This window comes from Electrophorus electricus, chromosome 20, assembly GCF_041902795.1.
Source record: "Electrophorus electricus isolate QZ-2024a chromosome 20, ASM4190279v1, whole genome shotgun sequence".
NCBI lineage: Eukaryota > Metazoa > Chordata > Actinopteri > Gymnotiformes > Gymnotidae > Electrophorus > Electrophorus electricus.
The window spans coordinates 8,692,759-8,709,901 of record NC_137516.1 but is presented as its reverse complement, the minus strand read 5'-3'; the positions used below and the strand labels follow the sequence as shown (position 1 = coordinate 8,709,901).

At 38.1% G+C, this 17,143-nt stretch overlaps 2 protein-coding genes across 9 annotated transcripts in view; both read right to left on the bottom strand.

Moving 5' to 3' along the window:
• Positions 1 to 4,292, bottom strand: part of LOC113577265 (cyclin-dependent kinase 17) — a 37,126-nt gene extending 32,834 nt beyond the window's left edge. For all 7 annotated transcript variants that reach the window (XR_014118821.1, XM_027009804.3, XM_081703314.1 and 4 more), the window contains exon 1: positions 4,017 to 4,292. The gene's annotated coding sequence lies outside the window, so the exon portion shown is untranslated. The remainder of the gene's footprint in view (positions 1 to 4,016) is intronic.
• A 2,738-nt stretch (positions 4,293 to 7,030) lies between these two features.
• On the bottom strand, positions 7,031 to 17,068 carry aaas (achalasia, adrenocortical insufficiency, alacrimia). 2 transcript variants are annotated; one of them, XM_081703592.1, is made up of 17 exons: positions 16,994 to 17,068; positions 16,491 to 16,622; positions 15,741 to 15,868; positions 15,478 to 15,533; positions 15,282 to 15,373; positions 14,977 to 15,023; positions 14,114 to 14,212; positions 12,415 to 12,558; positions 12,210 to 12,329; positions 11,921 to 12,046; positions 11,520 to 11,580; positions 10,936 to 11,026; positions 10,186 to 10,258; positions 10,037 to 10,104; positions 8,515 to 8,596; positions 8,075 to 8,159; positions 7,031 to 7,260 (listed from the first exon to the last, which is right to left on the bottom strand). In XM_081703592.1, exons 2-17 carry the CDS (start codon positions 16,608 to 16,610, stop codon positions 7,111 to 7,113), a joined length of 1,542 nt encoding a protein of 513 aa, XP_081559718.1. In that variant the 5' UTR covers positions 16,611 to 16,622; positions 16,994 to 17,068; the 3' UTR covers positions 7,031 to 7,110. The 2 variants fall into 2 exon arrangements, with proteins under 2 accessions (XP_081559718.1, XP_081559719.1); XM_081703593.1 differs by having other exon boundaries at positions 16,735 to 17,042.
• Positions 17,069 to 17,143: the final 75 nt, after the last annotated feature.

The following is a 17,143-nucleotide window of genomic DNA, read 5'->3' as shown; positions in this document are numbered from 1 at the left end:
AGTTAAACAGGTCTGAGTCCTCAAAAAGTGCTAATTGGAGAGCCAATATGAAAATACCTGAAATTACATGAGTTCTTTCCTTACAAGGCTCCTGAGAATGTATCCCTACAGAATGTTGGAGACAAACTGATTGGATACATGTCTAAATTGTGCAAAAATCTAAGTCTGTGCATTTACAGGTGAGAGCAGAAATGTCTAGGGGGGCTCCAGGAGCTAGTCACAGCCTCTAGGTGGACGACTGGGTGGTTGTTAAGATCTACAAACGAAAGACCAGGAAAAGTCCAAGGTTACTATGTCCATGGCCAGTTCTTCTTACCAAACCAATGCCTGTTAGAGTAGCAGAGAGGGAGACGTGGATACACTGCATAAAGGTCATTGCACCCAACATTCCAGGAGGGGAGGGAACCCTGCTTCCTGTATCTCCTGCATCTGCTAGCTCTAACACTGCTCCATAAATTAATATTTGACTACACTTGGAAACGCCTATTCAGCATTCCAAGGAACTGAAATTGTGAATGGTTGTGTTTGTTAGTTTAGAATGAGCCCTTCATATCTACCTAGGGATCATGTCCTCTTCCAACTGAGGCTGCCATATGGGCCTGCCATTTTCTACAGTAACCAAGAGTGGACAAACCAAGTACTGGCTCTAGAGAGTGCCTTTTGCATTCTTACATTGAAGCCTCAGTTTGAATTTGGTGGTACACCAGTTGGAAGACACAGAAAGAAGATGACTCAGTGGTTCTTGCCAGTCTTAGCTAAACAGTTTGTGTTGTGAAGTTTCAGAACCCAAATTTAGACAAATGTAGGATCATACTTATTATTTAGCACAAGAAAAAGCAAGGGAGGGTGGATCCCTGTCATCAAAGAAGCAAAACGAAATGACGATGGCAGAAAATTGATATAAACATTAAGGATAAATGTTTTCAGAGTGTTGAGAAAATTACTTATTTTCTGGACAGGTAATTTTGCATGCCCATCTAAATGCAATTTGATGTTTCATAGTTTTAACTAGAACATGGACATGGGTGTTACCAGTGTAATGTAATTTTATATTTATGTACCAAAAGTAGAATAAACAAAGGTTTATCTTTATTATTTGGGCCATACCTGGTGACATTACCAAGATAATATATGGAAGCTAAACCCTATAGCTTTACAGACTAAATAACTAACTGAATAACCTATAGTTTTACAAACTAAATAAGCAACTAAGATAAGTTCTATTACACACCTGGGAAAAACCAGGGCTGAGGGAGGGGTAGTCAGATGGTTGCAAGCTGCTTGTATAATATTTTATATTTTTCTTTGTTTTTTCAGGTTGATTGGTCAGTTCACCAGTATTTTGTAGTAAGAAAAGTACATATAGCTTTTGTTTTGTTTTCATTTGATTAGCTTTATTTAAAGTTCTTGATCTGGCTGTATGCAAGAGGGCCTCTGTTCAAACCTCTGAAAGGGAGTACATCCTGGTACAGTCTGCCTAACCTTCACTGCACTGCACTGCACCAGATCAGAGATAACACATGAACTTATAGTCTCTGAATTAAGAAGCCATCACTTGTTTGTAACCGTACAGAAATGTAAGTGGAGTATATGTCTCTAAGTAATCAACTGGTTAAGTTTTCTTTGTCTCTAACAACCAATGAAGGGTGACTTTAAAAGGTTGTCTAAAGTGCTTTCTTGGAGACCATGCAGAATGTTTCATGATAAAGGCTAAAAGAACACTAATATCCAACACAGTAGCTTGCAGATACTGCAGCAAAAAAAGCATAAGAAACACACATCCCCTACAATATTAATAATGTGGAACTCTGGAAAGCAAAAAGAGACTGAACCAGAACCAGCAAAAAGAAGGCTGGCTTCAAGGGGGATAGCCTCTGGAAGGGGCAGTCACTGTGGCTTTTGAGCTGGTCATGAAGAAGTATTGCTAATAGTTGAACGGCCTGGTGGTGCATATTGATATCCTCTGCTTGGTGCTTGAAAGGTGTAATGCTCAGTTAAGTAATATGGCAGTTGCTTGTGCCACAAAACATAAGCCGAAGATGTGCTGGGACAACAGTATAATATACCAGGAAAAATTAGTCCTTACTCATTTTCCAATGCAGACATTCTACTACTGTCTTACCAGCACAAACTACCGCCAGCCCACCAAGCAAACTTGACACTGCCATTACCATCCATACAGTTGTATGGGTGGCATTCACTCATCTAGAATACTCAGTGGAAAATATCCCACCTTTGTTATAGACTCTTCTTAATGCTGTTCAGTGTGGGTTGCCTGGCCAGCTGACCTTTGAAAATGGTAACCATATAGTCTCAAAATGGGCTCATATAGTCTTTTATTTTAGGTATAAGAATCAAGCTCCTAGATACAGTTTAGGAATAAGATTCAAGTCTTTTGGGTTCTGACAACTCTGTAGCTTTGCTATACTTACAACATAAGTGCAGTTTCCGGTGTTAAAGGACATTAAAACTAGCAATGAGACTCCTCTTTATCTGTGCAGAGCAGCATCTAGATGCAACGACACGGGGACTGATTTTATGCAATATTACTGTGGCACTAAACTGGCAAAATTTATCTTGCTAGAATGGGAGTGTCCAAAGTGTTTATTAGCTAAATGTATAAATTAGTTTCTAGGGCGCAATCCAACAGAGATCCACGTTCCGTCATCACATTATTCAACATATTTATTACGTTTCAAACGATTTTCTTACAAATTGATCAATAATCGCCGGTACCTTTGTGAAATTGGTAGTGTCCTCTAATGACTGACCATTTTAGTTTCATTCCACTAGCTAATTAATAAAAATATACCTTATGCATAACATTGCGATAATGTATGCCATCTCCTTTCCTGTCGTAGCACGAATAAAATAAATATTTGTTGTAGCTAACGCTAGCTAACTATACATGTTCTTCATATAGTTTGGACATATAGTTTATTTATTATAAGACACCACTTCTGTAAAGCTAGCCAAGATAGTTAGCTATAATGCTGCGCCAGTCAGTCTCGTTGGGCCACTCGATCTTCGCATTTAAATTAAGATGGGGTTTAGAAGAAATGGGGGGGGGAAAAAAAACATCAAGCGTGCTCGTTTTAAACTAGGCAGGCTAAACAGCAATTTTATATTTTTTACTTAGTTAGCCTCGTTTATGGTCTTATTGCCGCAAAGTAACTAGCCAGGGCAGCGGTAGCTCAGTGGTTAAGGTACTTGACTTGATCGGAAGGTTGCTGGTCAATCCCCAACACTGCCAAGTTGCCACTGTTGGGCCCCTGAGCAAGGCCCTTAACCATCAAATGTTCAAGTTGTACTCAGTAAGTCGCTTTGGGTAAAAGCGTAAGCTAAATGCCGTAAATGTAACTAGATAGCTAGTTAATGTTGCTGGTAGTCAGTTAGCTAGATAGCTGCTGGCCAGCCAGATTCTCAATAGAGATGACACTAGCTAGCCAGTTTTTAAAGACTACTTTGACCTGCTCGGTAAGCAACCGATTCTGTGATTCAAGAATTTAACCTAGTTAGCTACAAAGTATTCTGATCTGTTAGATAGCTAGGCAGTTAATAATTTCTCTTAGCACAGTCTGAGTAGACAGCAACTAAGTCTTGGGATACATTAACTACCATAGCGACCGAATATATATTTTAGTATCACTAAGTAGCATCTTTTTGTTGGATTGGTGGCTAAAGTTAGCTTAGCAGCAGTAGAATACTTTAAAAGCCCATTACTTGCCAGCAGCATAAATGGCGTACTGAGATAATGAGGTGTTTTTTATATACATAAGAACAGCAAGCTGTCATGTTGTTCAGCCAGCATATGCTGTCTGATATAATGTAATTTAAATATAAGATCGGATAACTGCTATAGCTATAACGCATTAAGCAATGATGGCAAAAAGGTCCAGTGTATAGGTAAAGAAAAGCCCAACTGGTTGTGGAAAATGAGAACATAAGTAAAATATCCATCGTAAACCATTAAACATAGCTAGCTAGCTAACACATTAGCTATAGTCATACCATACCTGTCCTGAGATCCGGATATGGGCCGACACTCCAGCTGCAGTGTCCCAGCGTCCTGAGACAACTGAACTCACTGCGTCAACTTCGCGTGTGGAAAGCGAAAAATCAAGAATTTACCACATCACCAGTCGATATTAAATAGGTAACATAACTATCCCACAGGGCCAAGAATGTTTCTTTCTTAGCCGATTTCCTCACTCAGACCCCCTCTTACACCTCGTGTTAACTAGAAATGAGCACATCTCCGTCGCCCCTGGACCAAACGTGATGCCCGAATACTAAACAGCGAAATCGAAGTACATCAACTATCCCGGAAAACACCACAAGGGGAGCTGGTTGTGTGTATAGTGGGGGATACAGTTTATTTCTTGGTTTATTTATTTACTTATCTGCCTAGTAAAACAGATGGTACTTAGTTACACACCTCCTTGCACACAACGAATCTATAAACCACTGACAGATACCCCCAAATTCCCCTATACCAGCCATTTTCAGTCCTTTTGTTGAATTTGTGAGTTTAGTAAGTTAAATAAATACTTGACTGAACAAGGAATGAAAATGAGTTTTACTAGTTTACAGCATTCCACTTTTCCCTTGCTTACATGTTTCATTTGCTCGAATGAGTTTTGGGTCATATAGTACTTTCAGAGATGGGTGACCCTGCCACAGTGGCTAGCTTTAATTCTACTTCTTCCAGGTCATGTTTTAAAGATGAGATTATATGTTTTGTATTATCACCCACAACCTAAAATGGCTGCAAATAGTTACTAGCCCCCCAAATAAGCAAATACGGAAAAATGTATTTGTTTAGAAGCTCTAATTTTTTCTCTCTCTAAAATGTTTAACTAAAGTCACTATATACAAAGGTTTGCATATATACACACAGATACTTATTTCAAATGAGCATGTAATTATAGGCACGCGCGCGCACACACAGTACTCTGCAAACGTTTTAGGCAGGTTTGGAAAAAAATGCTTTCAAGAAACAGTGTTGTTTAATTTTGTCAATTAACAAAATGCTAAGTGAATGAACAAAAGAGCAATCTAAATAAAAATTGGTTATAACCATCATTTGCCTTAAAACCACCAATTATTCTAGGTACACTTGCACACAGCTGTTCCAGTTTCAGTTAATGACTGTGGTTCACGCTACATATGAAAATGATGTTCATTATCACCTGTTTGGTATAATTGGTTAATTATAACACCTGACTATAACCCTACAAAATCCCTGACAAGAGGATGATGGGTGCCCTTCCCCCTCGTTTGCTGGAGGCTTGGACTCAGACATGCTTTGTGACAATGGCTGTTGTAAGAAGCCCTATATAAATACATTTGACTTTGAAAGTTTTTTGACTGGCACATTGACACAGAAAGAAACCCTGCAAGACTATGCTCTCCCATTGGCTGCAAGGCTGTAAACAGTTTCTAAAGCATGTATATTAAATATTTCTTGGGCTAAATGTAGCCCAAGAAATATTTCATGCACATGCTTTAGAAACTGTGTAAAAGTTATTCCTTCAGATTCTAAACCAGAATTGCTTATTCTTTATGATTTTTACTCCCAGAATGGAGTTCTAGCCCATGACATTGCAGCAGGTGTTGATCTTATTTATCAAGTACAGTTATCAGGCAGTTTTTATGTAAGCTTCCATGCTGGTTTAACAATGATCTGCCTCCCATAAATATCCTAGCAACTGCAGTGTTATTCAGGAGTTGATCATTGAAGGGCTAGAGTTGTATAATGCAGTTTTTGCAAGACAATCTATAGACTCCTAACTGTACCTATAAAGTTCACTTTTGGGCATATGTTGTCAATACTCAAAGTCTGTGGAGTTTGTATCTCCATAATTATTTATGTTTATGGGAACCCCTCATTAGCATGTGGTCTACCTTAGCAAAGATAAGTAGCACATTATTCACAGTAATACTTTATCACAATGAAGACTGCGCCATTGCACCATCCAAATATACCTTACGCTCACATGCAAGTTTAATAAGCTTCAGAAAACACATTTTGGATCAGTCATGTTGAAACCAATTTTTAACCTAGACGTGGTATATTGGTAGATGCAATTATATTTCCAGAATATCTCTTCAGAATTCAGGATGGCATTAATGTTCCCAAGGGCCTCAGAATGACTAGCAGTAATAAAGCTCTTCAGTTTCTCAGATGCTCTTTGCAGTATATGCACCCTTCTTCTCACATCAAACATGTGGACTGTAGCCAAATAAATAGATTGAGTGACTAAGCATCTGCACTTCAATCTGTTTCATCACAACAAAAACATTCTTTTAGAGACTGTTCATTGACATATTATGCAAGTGTTTTGTTGTTGTTTTTTTACATTAAATCAAAAATGGAACAAGTACTTTTTAAAACAAAATATGCAAACTTTGGATTTGTCATTTACTGTCCTTCACCATATGCATGGGGCTCACATTCTCTTACTTGCTTATTAGCTAGGCTATTCCAGAGGTGCAGAACTTTTAAATTATTTTACCCTTATTATTTAAATTATTTTATTTTTTTAATTTCTCCTATTTAGTGAAGTGGCACCACTGCAACCACTGTAATTAACAGGCTGAATATGAACTAAATATGTGGGACAGCAGACCACTCTCAGGTCAGCATCAACAAAGACATAAAGCCTCAGCAACACTGCTGTTTGTAACAGAGTCATACTGCCACAACAAAACCATGTCAGTACCACTGCCGTTTCACTGGTGTACCCAGTCTGCCAACCAGGTGGTATCTAGTCAGCATTGGTTCTGTGGTTAGAGACTGACCAGTAGTGATCCAGCTAGAGGAAAGGTTACAAATGTGTATGATTAATCAGTTACAATTACACAAAAGATATAATGCATGTACAAGACATATTGAAGTACCCTGTGAATGTATATTCGCTCAGGCTTCAAAGAAAACTGAGAATGGAGGATAGACAAAGCTTCACAGTAAATCTTTTACACACAAGCTTTCATATACCAGTGATATAGCAAAAATAATACAACTTCATCCGATTAATATTTATTAGCATGTGCAAACCTTCGAATTACTGGGTATAGACCGATGCTTAAAAGTACAAACAAATATGTTTATGAGACTTGTTCTGTGTAGAGTGTGAGTGTACTATAATCTTCTGTCTTGCTGGTGAAGTGGGGGAGTGGAGGACTTCCACCTGAATGTGGCCTCCCCATACTAACAAAGTAGAACGGCACATGAGAGATTCGCCCATTAGACCAGCACTGCAAAGAGAAATGAGCAATAAGTAAGCAATTCCATGCATATGATTCACACCACTGAGCAATTAACTTTTTTTGTTTTTTGTTTTGAATAATCATTTGTCCCATTGAACTCAAATGTTTACACAAGACACATTTCCTGTAGTTAGACATCTTCTCTTCCAGTACTATGGTGGAATTTCCCCACATGCCTCCTGCAGAATTGACAGTTGGAGGTGAAAATAGATAAGAGACCTGGTACAGAGATAATTCACAAATAGGCAGACTAAGATAAGAGTTGTCAAAATTAGTGAAGTCATCTTGGACAGCCCAACACTGAAATTAAAACAATTTTCATAGGTAAGGTTGTCTTTACTTTCAGTGCATTTAGCAACATTCAGGCTTTTTTTTTTTTTTTTTTTTTTTTTTTTAAAGAGAGGTGGTGACTGAGAAACTAAGACACTTTTTTCCATCAGCACACCCTAATGATTCAATCATGAACAACCTGTTTGACTGGTGACCAGGAGAACTGGATAAACCAAAAACAACTGCTTAGTCACATTTGGATTTTGTTTTATTCATTGTGTGTGTGTGTGTATATATATGTGTGTGTATATTATATATATATGTGTGTGTATATATATACATTTTTTTTTTTTTTACATTCATGTTATTTCACATCACGACCACGCCACATGGCTATATGCCTTTACAAATTAATGCCTTCAATTGGGCTAATGCAATTTTTTTTTTTGCAATTTTATGTAATGCATAAGGTATAAATATTTCATGTGCAAAAATGCATGGTTAAGACCTTTCACACATGCACTGTACTTACCACTGTGAGCAATGCACCATGTTGGAAGTGAGAATGGAACTGGATCAATCTAGGCTCTGCCCCCACCTCCCCTCTTACAAAACCGCTGAAACAGAGATTGACAGGCAAGTGTAGCCAGAGCCACAAATTAATCAAGTTGGAGACTGACAACATGAAAACTCCGGTTGACTTGGTGCCCTTATAGCAGTTCCTGATTGATAGTAGGACTGTGGATTTTTTTAATTCCAATTTATAGTCCAGTCAGTCATGTAATAGGCAAGTGTGAGGTGTTGTCCAAGGTTTTGTCCATTTTGACATTATAATGCTTTAAGATACTGATGTTGGTGTCTTGGTTGTTTCTGGATAGCATGGACCTGAAAATGTGTTACAAATACTTGACACAAACAAAAAATAAACCCCAAAAACAGGGTGGTATATCTTAACTTTTTCATCATACTCACCAAGGTAGCAACTCAAAGATGGGGCTGGATCTTGTTTTAAACACAGCAATGATAGCAGGATGACTGGATATTTCTGCATTACCTAGTGAAGATGACCAGTGAAAGAAGGAAAGAGGTAATGTGTTTCTGTGTTTCTATATACTGAAAATCATTATGGTAAGTGGTACACTGGCCAAAACTATGTGAATACCTGACCACCACACCAGGGGCGTTATGGAGATTTTGGAGTGCATTTGTGAGAATGCCCATTCAGTCAAAATGGTATATGTGAGGTCAGGTCCTGATGCTGGACAGGAAGATGTGCCCAGGGCCACAGTCATGCTGGAACAGAGGGCCTTCCCCAAACAGTTGCCACAAAGTTGGAAGCATATAATTGCCTAAAATATCTTTGTATGCTGTAGCATTAACATTACCCTTCACTGAAAGCAAGGGACCTAGACCAAACCCTGAACAAAAGCCACCAAACTGCTATCCACCCACCAAACTTTGCTGTTAGTTTTATGCAGTCTGGTAGGGAGCATAACTCCTGGCATACCCTGATTCTTCCATCAGACAACCAGATAGCGATACATGATTCACCACTTCAGAGAAGACGTTTTCAGTGCTACAGAGTCCAGTGGTGATGTGCTTTAAACCTCTCCAAACCACATTTGGTTATGCACATAGGCTTCTATGCAACTGCTCAAACTTGGAAAACCATTTCATTATGCTCCAGTGTCATCAGATCTGTTTGTCAGATGTTGATTCCATAGACAGGTCAGAACTCAGGATTGAGCAATGGGAAAGATGATTTTCACACACTATATGCTTCAGTATTTGGCAACCCAGTTGTGCGAGTTTGTGTGGTCTAACATTTCACAATAAAAGCAGAAACAACTGAACTCAATTAGGAAAGATGTCAACATACTTTTGGCCATATAGCGTAAAAACACTGCCTGCTATCCTGTTACTGATGCACTGTGAAATGCGAGAAGAACTACAATGGACTCTCCTATCCACCATCCACCCATATTCAATCGTTAAACAATCAGAAATGATATAATGGAGCATGATAAACCTTATGTGCCACATTTTGCTACACTTAAGGGTTCCACTGATGTACTGGAATGCAATATGCTGTTATTCATTGTAAAGTAAATGAAAATGGCTTAGAAGCATATAGCCAACTAACTACAATCCAGTGTAATGTTATCAAAATGTATTTATTTTAAATACCTAGTCTGTCAGTGGTTCAAAAGCATGTGTATTTTGCTTGGAGCACCAATAATACAATAACTGTGTAACTCAGTTTGCATGCAGTTTAGTTTAAAATGCCATACTGATAATGGCTTTAAAAAATGGAGAACAGCAGTAATACACTTCCCTTGCTTAAAGTTTTACTATAGGAATGTTTATAGCATCTGTTGCAGGCATTTTCTCAATACGTCAGCCTTGGTGGGTGCTTTTGTTGACACTTTTGTTGACAGCAGTGATCAGAATTTGACATCACACTACTGAATCCGAAGAACATGATTTTCTGCACCTTTAAGGAGCACAGCCAGCCTCTCGCCAGTGGGATCCCAGGCCAAAGACTGAACTTCTCCCCCAACCCTGGGATAAGAGAGACAGGAAATACTGCATTTTACATTTCCAAGTACACATTACAGCTCTGAATACACAGACACAGCTTACCTAAGGTCACTGTCAAGTCCAGTGAAGGTGGTCTCAGAAAGGTCAGCCACAACAGCAGCAGATTTAGGTCCTCCTGAAACAGGTGATATAAATAGATAACAGTATATAAATTTGCATATATTATAGTTTGAATTAACCAAGAGTAGAAGAAGCCCATGTTTTGCTAATGATGATCACAAAAGCCATTAACAATCTTTATGCTGTTTACATGTTAGGTCTGATGTTCAAAACCTGGCAGAGATGGTTTCCATGTTTATTTACATAATATATATATATATATATATATATATAAAATCAAACCGCCTTACTCAACAGCTACACACCAAAATATATTAATAATCTCCAGTATTTGGATAACAATTCATAATTAAAAGAATGAATAGGTAAGGGAACATGATAAACCTACGTAGAGAAGAAGCAAACTTTCATCCCTGTCAGCTGGAAAACAGCGGTTTTCATCTTAAGACTACCAAGTCTGCAAACTGTGTTAAAACCCCTTTCTACAAGCCAGGAAGGGTGTCATCTCTCATCACATAACACAGATAAGAAGACGAAGTTTGCTGAAATTCGTTGTACATGAATTGGAAGTGGATCTTGTCTTGAGGAGACTAAAAAGAGTTTTTTTATGCTACAATGAGTAGTGATAAATGATTTACTAAGATCAAACTTTGGTTATGGAGTGTAAAGAAGAACAGAGCAGACTAATATGATTTAACAGCAACTGCGTTACAACATGATTACATCCCATACCAGTCATGTGTGAGAAGGTCAGCGCATAAATCACCGTTTCTCCCTGAACACTAAACAACAATCGACTTCCATCGGGACTCCAGCATCCAGCCTGGACAAAAAGAGAGAGAAAGAGGTGAAAAAGAAAACATAGCTAGCAATTGTACCACTGGGGGTAAAAAAAACATTTAAAATTAAAATGTCTGTTCAAAATTCCATCACCACTAATCTTTTCACACTAGTCTGGCACAGATTTAAGTTGCAAAACATTAGGGGGAAAAAAAACACGTGCTGGCACGTGTGTCAACCGCATGAGGATGGGGGGGGGGACCTTCTTTGACCTATTTACCCATAATGCTTTCCAGAAGACCATATATTGTTTTAATAGCTGCCAACACACTTTACACTTGTGTACTCTTTACATTAAACACCAGGTTACAAACTCATTTCCTATAATCTCAGAATGCAGATTCATTGAAAATTCCATATGAAATGCACAATTATGAGATACTGAGAGCAAGTTTTATATCATAGTCAATAGACCACGTATAGCACGTATACAACATAAGCAACTATTTATTAGTGCATGACAATGTAATCCTCACCTGACAGCGCCCTCTTAGACAAGGCCACCTCTCACAGGTCCACATCTTGGTCTCCCAAACCCTGCACAAACCAAATGTGACAGAAAAATGAGTACAAGTGAGTAAGATTAAGTACAAATGTGTAGCTGTCATCAGTATTATGGTTTTCAGCCAACAGCTTGAGTGAAACTACTTTGTCTTGGCCTACTGCAAAGCTGTCTTTGGAATGATACTTCAGGCACTCACTGACTCTGCTTGAGAACAAAGTGTTATCATTAAACATTATGAGGACACACCTGTGCTAACTGTTACTGTACTCTGCAGGACTGGGTTTGGAGAAAAAGAGGTGGTTTGCAACTAGGCAGAAACATTTTTAATGGACTCGTCAGTCTTGATGTGTGTGTGTGTGTGTGTGTGTGTACCTGAAGAGGGCAGAGGGAGTGGCAGCCCAGAGTCGACTGCCATCTGGTGACCAGGACAGATTTGTTACTCCTCCTCCCCCTACGCGCTGCAGTGGAACACAAATTTCTGCAGCCACATCCCATACCTAAACAGCACAATAGCAACACATCGCATCACATTACATACCTCATGATGCAGAGTTAATCAGAATAAATTAAACTGTATCATGACCTTCCATTAAGTATACACATTATTTCTGTTTGGTACTGTGTAATTAAACTAAATAAGAAATCATCGTTGAAACATATCATCATGGCAGTGTCCACTGGAGAGGCAGAAACTAGTAAGGAACCAGATGGGGACCAAGCGATGGAAGTGACTGGAGAGTGACCAGGATGAGACAACACCTGAGCACAGCCAGAAGAGGGCCTCAGGGGGGAAGAGAGAGAGAGAATCACTCAAGTGGGTACACAGGACTCATTACATAAGAATGTGTGTAAGTGTGTAGCGGTACCTTGTAGAAAGTGAGTTGGGGTCGACGTGCCAGATGAGCATGCAGGTGTGGCAGGCCACAGCCAGCACAGACGCACACAGGGGCTTCCACTGCATAGCACTTACACTCCTCTGCAGTCTGTGCTTCAGAGTTGGAGCCGTGGCACTGAGGGTGGATGGAGCATTTACAGGTACAAGACAAGGAGCAGCATTAAACATTAAGAGTTATTTACATAAGTATTGGCATTCGATTTTACACATGTAATTTTTTTAAATCAATGTTATTTTTTTCAAATAATAAATTAAATGTGAGGCATAGACCATGCTTGCTTCTGTTTAAAAAAAATCATTTGATTTTCACCTTCAGTAAGACAGTTGATTATGTTATATCTAATCTTTTTTATATATCTAATCTTTTTTTTTTTTTGTTAAATATATATCTGACTTTTTCCCCCCCATGAAACTGAAAAATGAATAGCATGCAATTAATGGACATTTCAGATGAAAATTAAATACATGAAAGGATGCTCTCTGGCTTTTTACACTAAAGATACTGTATTTTCACACAAATATAAGAGGGTGAACTTAGTTTCATATAGTTAAAAAAAATGCAAATGAGCAGGTACTTGAATAAACAAGCAGATTTTCAACTAAGCATTTGCCACATTTGCAAATAGGTAGATGCAATGCTCATTATTCCATTCAGAACATTTTTTCCTCCTTACTGAGGTTGGATATTGTTTAAGCACTTTTAAAGATGAATAACAGATCCACAATGGAAACTGGGTTAGCAAAATGCCTGGGTCTCAGTAAGTCGTATTTCTGTTGTATAATTCTAGCCACAGAAATTAAGCATTTTTGTCTTTGGGTGAGGCTTTGTTGCTGTTTATTTTCTTTATAAATAAAGCTGAAACGATTTCAAGCTTAATCTGTCTAGAATTTACAGGTTACTTCTTTGGAACCTTAAAAACATCATGCATCTAAAGGATGACTTCCCAACTAATGCCGTGACCACTAAACTATATTAAGCAGTTTCCTGAGTTAAGAACAATTCCTCAGAACGCTGTGTCTAATCAGCAAATAACAGGTTTTTAAAAATATTTAGATTAAAATATTTTGATTGTTACTATTGCGAAATCCAGGTTTACTTTTCTGTTGCCAATCCAACACAACCAGAAGAAAGGAAATCTGTCTGTGTCCACAAAGGTTTCTTAAAGTTTATTAGTCTTTTTAAAAAACATTCTGAACCAAAATAAATTTATTACTCTAATAATTGGACCAGCCCCTTCCAAAGCATCCAGTCATGCACCAAAACCCTTCCTGGTTCCCCTGAAATTCAAACTGAAGTGCTGGCAAATTCACACTGAAGCACTAGCTAATTCAAACATCACTGTGTGGCTCATGGCACTACTCATAAGACTACTTCCTGAGCATGTCACAGGTGCTGCATGTGTACAATAATGCCAGCTTAATTTTTTGTGTATAGATTTAGTGCTGTTGCATTGAATTTTATTTCTTTGCTGATAATGATAACACAGGTGAAGCACTGAAAGAAATTGCTCCAACAGTGGATGTAAAGACAGGGACAAATGAACATGCAGGGATTAGCATGTTTGAATAAATATTTGTCATACAGCAATCTCAAACATTTCCCAACCTTATATTACAAAGGCCTGAGTGGAGGACTAATTTTGTTCTTAGTATTTAACTACTTGACCTACCTCCGAGAATTGTAGATCTTAATAGAGTCATCCAGAAGGGCTACTGCAAACTTGTCTGTGTGAGGATGCCATGCAAAGCTCCGCACAGCACTGTCAAGCCTGAGGAGAAAGGGGGAGGTGTTAAACTGCACTGTGTGATGAAAATAACATACTGTATAATAATACCTTTTAAAAGTATATAGTTCTTAACAGATTAATAACAAAATTTAAACATACAAGTTAATTATCCAATGACACAAAACATTAACACTGAACTAAATGTGTCCAGTAAAATGTAGCCTAAAACAAAACTCAACTAAATGTTTATATAAGCATGATTTGACAGATGAATTCAGTAGTGAAGTTTCAGCCAATCAGATGCAGTGCTTGGTATTGGTCTCAATATTAAGCATCCTAGGTGTGTAGCCACTGACCCATATTGGGCACTGACATAGCTGTGTACTTAACTTTCAAGATGCTAAGTATGCACATAAGCACTTTACATAACCTACTGGTTAGAAGTATCAGTAGTTTAAAGAATATGAAATTAGAATTTCATGCTGTACTGTTCCATTATAAAATGTTAACTGAATTATTATGGCCACAAAGATTAAACTTCTCATTAGGTTTGTCCAAATCAACAGCACATACTGACAGCATTCCCTTAACACATCAGTGTCTCAAAATTGACCAAAGCAATTAACTAGACTAACTTTGCCTTCATGCAAAATGGTTATTATACAATCCATCATTATATTCTTAACAGGTGTCATTAATGCATATGAATTCACCTTTTAAATGGAATAGTACTTAATAGGAAAATAGGTTACAAAAATCAACAAAATATATGTTAATGTTCATGGAATGGGGGGGGGGGGGCTTACCAATCTAGCACTTCAGAAAATTCGGCAACCATCTCCTCACCACTTAACTGACGGGGACAAGAGAAATCACATTAGCTTTATGCATATAACAGACATTCAGAGTGGATGTGAAAATCACACAGCTAGCAAATTTAAAACTAATGATATTAAGAGTATATTGAATTCAAACAATATTTAGATTATGGCTGGGTAACTTCTCTTATCTTTACATGCACCAACAGACAGTAAATAGCCAAAAAATAGATTATAGATTCAGACAAAAATAAAAATTAAAAAATCATTTTACAGGCAGAGAAAATGCTTACTGTAAGATGTGGGAAGAGAGATCCATGGAATGAAGACATCCATCGCAGTAGTGCCAAAATGCATCCAGAACTCATTGTCAACCACTTTGGCACTGGGGGAAAGATATTTATGCTTGAGGTGGGTGGGTGGGTGGGAGACAGACAGACAGACAGACAGACAGACACTAACCGGCACATGCACAAACAAATTACACACCTTTACCAGCACTGTTGGTGATTTCATCCAAAAGGCCAGAAAGACCTGCATCACGCCTACATTGTTGAGAGGGGTAGAAAGGGGATTTTAGAAAGTCTTGAAGTGCTAGTCAATAATTTGATACCATTATCATATAGCTAGAATACTAATGTACAACTACCATAGCATACCCCAAATTACACATTTCTACAGCCATTAAAGCTACAAAATACACTTAGCTCTTTCTAACATTCATAAATGGTACTTTGTTAGTGTATGTGTACCATGCTCCTGCACTCCTCATCCACAGTGTGTCTTTGTGATCCAGGAAAGCTGCTTTACTACTGCTCTCTGGTCGGCTATGTGGCTTCAGCGTTTCCCTATGGAAACACAGACTAGGAGGGTCCCAATGCTAAAATGTGCATAAATAAGACAAGCAAACAATTTTCAGGAAGACAAACATACATATACACTGTAGCACAGCAGATTAAGCAACAGAATGTTTTAAGTGTTGTTACATGTTTTCAATATGTTCAAGCATCTTCATCAGTCAAAACACAGTTGCATATTACAAAACCTGCTACCAAGAGAAACGTTCATAATTACATTTTATAAGCAATTATGGACATTTTGGGGTTATCTTGAACAGTACCTCATCATGTACTTAAATTAACAAGAGTGTGCAGTATTATTTACTAAAATATCGACATCTTGTATTCCCAATATCATTTTGCATTGCTAATGCCAAATTCTTAACGCACTTTCCTTCCCGTCACAACACATTTCCGCGAGAAACTATTAACAGGGTGTAGACGCTTTCCAGACAAATGTCAATCAAGCTTGACTCTGGATAGAAATCCTTTCAATGGAGCTTTTGTCATTCTAGTCTTAAATTTGAATCTTACGGATAGTTAACTAGTGATGCCTTTAAAACAGCACGTCTGGAAAAGAAATGAAAGCTATGAGAAAACTGGAATAACCCAGAAGTGACTTCTATGTATGGACGTTAACTGACAAACTAGCTACCTACCTACCTGTGTTATTTGTTTCTCGTAGTAATTTGGTGATTTTCCCGAAACAAATTCATTATTTGTTTCGTATAAGGTAATCTGTCCACTCGGCAAAGGTGGTGGAAAGAGCGCAAGGGAACACATGATTCAAAGATCCTGTGAGATACAAAACCATAGTTAATGCCAGTCTACACGACATGGAGTACAGCTGTGGACATGATATTGGTCTTACTCAACACTAACAGAATAATAGCTTTGTGTCCACTACCTTCACTTCTATCCAGCTAGCTAGCTAGCTATTTAGCGTGCTACTTATTTACATTTTAATATTAGATAGCAAGCGGACAGACGTTGTTGTTAGCTAGCCATCGTGGCTAGCTAAACAACTTGCGACTAACTATGTAGTTTAGTTTTTAAAAAGCATGAACTATGATCCTAATATCGTGTCTGTACTTCCGGAGGTACTAGTAATTTTGTCCTCAAAATAAAAAAATAAACTCAAATGCAAAGCAAGTAGTCTGACAAACCAAACTCCACTTCAGTCCTGCGCCAGAAACCGCGCCATGCTCTAAACTACGGCACTCCAAGAGGGACAAATATGATCCAAACCTTATACAACGCAAATAAGTTTCAATACTCTTGCAGGCCTAGACTGCCCCCTAACTTGGTAAAATGCC

What these genes read in the sequence shown, in the direction of transcription:
- aaas (XM_081703592.1), bottom strand. Translation starts at nt 16,610, where the DNA reads ATGTGTTCCCTTGCGCTCTTTCCACCACCTTTGCCGAGTGGACAGATT. An exon ending in ACGAGAAACAAATAACACAG is followed by an intron (nt 15,869 to 16,490) that starts GTAGGTAGGTAG and finishes TGCACATTTTAG; the next exon opens with CATTGGGACCCTCCTAGTCT. An exon ending in GTCTAAGAGGGCGCTGTCAG is followed by an intron (nt 11,027 to 11,519) that starts GTGAGGATTACA and finishes CTTTTTGTCCAG; the next exon opens with GCTGGATGCTGGAGTCCCGA.